Source organism: Rhineura floridana, chromosome 12 (assembly GCF_030035675.1).
Source record: "Rhineura floridana isolate rRhiFlo1 chromosome 12, rRhiFlo1.hap2, whole genome shotgun sequence".
In the NCBI taxonomy this organism is placed as follows: domain Eukaryota; kingdom Metazoa; phylum Chordata; class Lepidosauria; order Squamata; family Rhineuridae; genus Rhineura; species Rhineura floridana.
The window spans coordinates 27,804,739-27,810,738 of NC_084491.1; the positions used below are offsets into that span (position 1 = coordinate 27,804,739).

The 6,000-nt window shown below is 45.1% G+C and overlaps 1 protein-coding gene across 1 annotated transcript in view; it reads left to right on the top strand.

Moving 5' to 3' along the window:
* The window catches only part of VSIG10L2 (V-set and immunoglobulin domain containing 10 like 2), a 36,660-nt gene extending 33,112 nt beyond the window's left edge, over positions 1-3,548 (top strand). Inside the window, exons 11-12 of the mRNA XM_061593381.1 lie at positions 1,572-1,696; positions 3,385-3,548. Of these exons, the coding sequence (XP_061449365.1) occupies positions 1,572-1,696; positions 3,385-3,548 (289 nt within the window). The remainder of the gene's footprint in view (positions 1-1,571; positions 1,697-3,384) is intronic.
* Positions 3,549-6,000: the final 2,452 nt, after the last annotated feature.

The following is a 6,000-nucleotide window of genomic DNA, read 5'->3' on the forward strand; positions in this document are numbered from 1 at the left end:
CTGTTGTTTTTCAGTTAAAGTTCCCACCTGAACAAGAACCCTTTAATTTCCTTCATGGTCTGGAGCAAGCTAGCAGCTAGCCTTGGTGGGCATAGTCATTCTGGAGTGCAGGGATGGGGAGCTTGACTGCAACTCCCATCAGCCCTTGCCAGCACGGGCAATAGTCAGGGATGATGGGAGCTGGAGTTCAACAACATGTGGAGGACCTCAGGATCCCCATTCCTGCTTTACTGCCCAGTAGGATGGGATCCATTGGCCGGTGCCACTGCAAAAGCATTCCATCCGTCTAACAAGTATTGAGTCCAGCTCGTTCTTAGTCTGCTGCTTTTACCAATCCATTTTTCCCTTTGCAAAAAATATTGATAAATATCAATATTTTAAAAGGCGTTGATAATTTAAAAGGAAATTGATAATTTGAAAGGATATATTGATACATTAAAGGAGATATCAACACAATTATTCTTTTTAGAATCAATATTTTAGAGACAGATTTTTTTTAAAAAAAACCCTCCATTTTCAAAAATAGCCACGGAAAAGCACTATATAAACATCCGATCTGCAGTGACAGAGAATACGCACCTTAATGGAACATTTGGTCCCAAATCCCAATTAGACAGAATTCTAGCACATCCCCTTCTGCCCAGAATATGCTGTGACCTGCAACCCTGATGGCTCACCAGATGGGAGGAAGCATAAATTTCATGGCTTGCATGTGTGATATGTATTCCCAGATAGCCTTTAAATGTTTTGCTATTTTATGAATATTTGGTATCCATTGTTACGTAATTTCAATATTTCATAGACCATGATACTTATTTTTAATACTTGATTGTTGATATTAGTGTAGAAGTTGCCAAACACAGCATTTGGCAGAAGATGGCACCTCATGAGATTTTATGCTGGACTCTTGCCACATCAAAACCATTGAGAAAAGCCCCTCACACCCAAGCACTTGAATTGTGAATTAAGGGCCCCTCCAGGCATCCTTTCTATTATTCATTCATGATTATTTGTGCTCATGATGCTATCGGGATGGTCACACATGATCCCTCTTTCAATACTGTTTCAATCAGTGCATATCCTATAACTGCCTGTTGAAATCCTGTAACTTTTTATACCACAAAAGTTTTGATTTACTGTTGGCCTGCTTTTGTTGTGCTATAGCCCCCCTGGACAGCACTAATGTAGTAGAACCAGGGAAGCGTTGCAAAACAAATTGAAGCAAAATAAATCCACCACTAATGTACTATTATTTTGTCAAGAACAGGTTGCAGAATACATCTGCAATGAAATATCAGTCTGAAGGGTCCCTTGGATGTAGACAATATGTGAGAGAGCCAGAAGACTTGAGAGTATAGACCAGCCTTTCCCAACCAGTGTGCCTCCAGATGTTGTTGGACCACAACTCCCATCAGCCTCAGCCAGCATTGCCAATGGTCAGGAGAGATGGGAATTGTGGTCCAACAACATCTGGAGGCACACTGGTTGGGAAAGGCTGGTATAGAGACCATAAACATTTCTTGCTGTATTTCTGCATCCCACTTATGTCAGTTGTGTACACTCTGCTTCAGGGCTGGTGGAGAAGCTCGTGAGCACATCAGCACTCCAGAAGACGCTGAGACAGTGGCAGGGATGGAAGGTGAGGCCACTGAGCAGCTTGGGGAGCCTTCAACCACAGCTGGGGAAACATCAGCAGGTAAACTGTTGGCAGACCATCACTTCTGGATTATTAAAATTGGCTTGGATCCAAGTTCAGAGCTATGTTTCTGCTTGTAGGAGCATCCCCTGACCAAAGTTCCTCTCATATGAGGCTCCCACTGGTGGAAGGAGAAGGGAGGTGACTTTCACTGGTTATTCCTTCTCTCTGAAGTCCATGGGAGCCTTTGGAAAGCTGGTCTGGAGGCTCCATAACCAACCACAGCATGAACCAATGCCTCCCATGCATGGATAAAGCCATCACAGGTCTATCATAGCCTTATAGTGAGCCATTGGTCCATCTAGCTCAGTATTGTCTACGCTGACTGGTAGTGGGTCTCCAGGATTTCACAGGATTCTAGATAGGCTCTCTCCTAGTCCTGCCTGGAGATGCCAGGGATTGAACCTGGGACCTTCTGTATACAGAGCAGTTGCTCTGCCACTGAGCTATGGACCTTCCCCATCAGTGCAGATAGATATTTTATACGCCCTCAGCCACAGTGCTGTTCACTCAGTGGGCTCAGTTTAGCTACAGGTTTTCTCTGAAAGGAAAACTGATGAATTATTTCTCTATAAGTAAATAAATATCACTGCCATTCCCACTTCCAAGAAGGCAAGCCACTTTTTCAACTGAACAACAGGTTTGGGAGTGGGAGCACCACTCTGTTTCCTAATAGGGATGTAAGCTAACTTTTGCATCTTGACAGGGAACCATGAGAGTTTGATTTCCCCTCTTTCTCTCTCTCTCTGCTTTGTGCAGCCATGTACCCCACTCCACTCTTCTGGCTTTGATGTTGCCTCACTTTGTTTATTTTTAGTTATTCCATTTGTATCCCACCTTTCCTCCAAGGAGCTCAAAATGGTGTTCATCGTTCTCCCATCTCCATTTTATGCTCACAACAACCATATGCAGTAGGATAGGCTGAAAGGCCGTGGCTGGCCCAAGATCACCCATTGAGTTTCATGGCTGAGAGGGGATTTGAATCCTGGTCTCCCAGGTCAGAGACCAACATTCTAACCGTTACACAACACTGACTCTTACTTCATTCCAAGAAGCACACAAATAGGGCACATTTACCCAAAAAAATCTCCTTACGCCTAGATATTATCTATAGGCATCTTTTTTGTTTGCTTGTGAACACAAAATCTGCATTTCACTGGGAGAAAATGCTGGACCTAGGGGTTTCTGTTAATATTAAAGCTGGGGCAGAATTCCCTCCCTAGTTTCCTCAAAATATTCCCTTCCTCATTCTCTCCTTGGAAAAACAAGGCCTAATTTTCTGCATGGAGAGGATTTTTCTGAAAGGTTCAGGAGGGGATGCAGCCAGTGGAGGCTGGTGGCTCCAATGTCAGTGGGGAAGTGAATCCTCTCCAGGTCTTAGTCCGAACTTTCAAGGAGCTGTCCAAGGTACTGAAAGGGGATAAATGGAAAACCCTCAGCAATCTCATAGGGTTTAAGAAAGGGAGGCAGCAGCCCCCTCCCAAAAAATTCACAGAAATTTCTCTTCCACCTCTATAATTTTTGGGAGGTTTTCAGTTTGCCCTCATCCAATGAATGCCCCCCCCCAAAAGAAAGAAGCAACTTAGTGACAGATTTTAGCAAGAAAGTATGGAAACTAGTGGCTGCCTTTCCCCCACCAGCTCACAAGCACCTCACACCCTTTGCATGTGTGTTTCTGGCTTTTACAGAAGTTAGCCCAGGGGAAGCTACGGCAGCCCCAGGGGAAGCTACGACAGCCCCAGAGGAACCTACAGCAGCCCCAGATGATGCTTCATCACCTGCTCCAGATCTGGATCCCACTGATGATGATCCTCCAGTTAATGTGACAATCACAGTGACGGCAACCCCATGACCACCAGGAAATCTGACTTCCTGGTAGTCAAAATAGCTTTGGGAAAGTTGTTTAGGTCAACAAGAGGACCTGATATGGAGAAGGATTGTGGTGCTTGGGAGAACTTGGAAGGAGATATCACAGGCAAGATCTTTCCCATCACAGTCCCTGAAGCTTCTGCCTCTCTGAAGGCAGAAAGAAGTCCACGTTTTAGCAGGTCTTCAGCCTGAGCTACAGAATCGAAATGCACCTTGCAGTAAAGAATGGATAGCCTGTGAAAAGTCTGGAGGTTGCCTTGCTACAGGCAGGCAAAGAGAGATGTGATTCCTTTCTTCTTGGTAGAAATTGACCGGACAGTTTATGGTTCAGGAACGATATAGCCATGGAGGTGACACTTCTGTTTGCATGTGGCTGCAGAAGACACAGGGATCTCAGATGGGGTACCTGGGATAGAATCCTGCTATCCAACAGACACTGATCTCTTTGTATATTAGTGGGCGTACAGAAGACCATTGCTTATGATTGGTTGTCTCTGATACTGTTAAACAGTCTGATGCACTGACAGCATAGAGCTATTTTTTTTCGTAGTGGGAGGTGAAGGAAGCTGAAAGTGTCTGCGATAATAAGTTGTTGTGACTACTTTTGAAAATGGAAGAATCTTTACCACATCTTCTCCAGTATCTCAGAGGTTACAGAATTAGAAGAGAGCCTAATTATTCCAGCTTTACCTCTAAATCCACCCTTAAAACATAATAGGAAAATAGCTGTCACTGTGTACTCTGAGAAGCAGAAATTCTTGCTTTCAGGAGCAGTTGCTTTGGATTACAGAGCTAACCAGATCATCAAGTTATAACTTTGCCAGCTTCTAATCTCTAATGGAGAGACTCCCCTAAAGGATTTGCTCCTTTCTTGTACAAAAGGCATAAATATGCAAGTGCTGGGAGATGAGCCTATTAGATTAATAGAAAGCTGCCTTATACCAAGTCTATCTAGCTCAGGATATATACAGCAGGGATGTCCAATGTGGTGCCCTCTAAGTGTTTGGACTACAGATGGGTGAAGGCCTGGGGGGAAAATGTGATAAATTGGGGGGGACATTTCCCTCCTTTTTCTCTTTCAAAAGAGAAACCTTTTTTACCCTGGATTTCCCCAGCTTTTTGTCCTGGGCCTTCATATCTCTACTTTGGACTTCAGCTCCCATTATTTCTGGCTAAGCCATGCTGGCTGGAGCTGACACCTGGAGGACACCACATTGGCTAGTCCTGGTCTGTACTAACTGACAGCACCAGTCCAGGGTCTCAGGCAGGCATCTTTCCCAACCCTATCTGGAGATGTTGGGGACTGAACCTGGCAGCTTCTGCAAGCAGCCCACGCAATCTCCTGCCAAACACACAGGTTCATCTAAGCAAAACGTGCAGCTGACTATTTAATATGCACATTTTACAGCCACAGAAATGGAAAGCAAAACCTTGTTTCTCACTCAGTATTTGTCTTCATTTTTTATAGCTTACTTGGCTGCCCACCAGCTTTGAGCCTCAGAGCTCTTTTGGTATTTGCTGGCTATATCCAAACCACCAAACTGTTTTCTTCAGCCCCTCTCCAAGCAAGTGGTGTGTGTTCAGCCCTCATCAAGCAGACACATTCCTCTTGCAAGATATATCGAAGGCTTGGGAAAATGTCATTTTGCACAACATTGGATGCTTGCCAGTGTTCCAGTTGGAGCCCGTGGCAATTGTGATGGAGCTACAGAGTGCAAACTTTAGGTTGCTTCCATGAATTGACAGCTCCATGAGTGAAAGAAATGGACCAAACTAACCTATCAGCCAGATCCTAAACATATTTACTTGGTCAGCTAGGATAGAGATGGTGAACCTTTAGCCCACGGGGCAAACATGGCCCAACAGGGGTTCAGATTTGGCCCACATGGCTGTTTTCCCCAAACCGAACCTGCCTGCCCTGCACCTGATGTCATTTGTGATGTCAGGTGTGGTGCAGGTAGAGACATGGTTACCAATGCTCAACTGGGAGCCTTAAAATGCACTCCCAATTGTGCACTGGCAAGGAAAAGCAGGCTTCATCTCTATTGTCCATCAGCTGATGGGCAATAAAGCTAAAGCTTGCTGGATCAACTTCACAGGGGTGTTGCCCATGAGAAACTCCCTTGTGCTCCCAATGCCTACAGAAAGCAGACTTTGGGTCTACTGCAGGAGGGCTGAAGCCTCCTGGATGAGCTGTGTATGGTGCATTGAAACTTCAGGGCTTCAAGAGCACCCAAGCATCTGATGTCACTGTGATGCTGGGTGATTGACAGGTGGGCAGTCTTGCCCACCTGTCAAATTTGGCCCACAGAACTAGGAAGGTTCCCACGTCTGACTAGACCTCACTTTTTTTCTTTCTGTAAGAGTGCTTACTGTCGCAGCCGATGTTCTGCCAGCATGGAGCAAGGTTTTGAGTTCCGTCTAGCTGGATACTT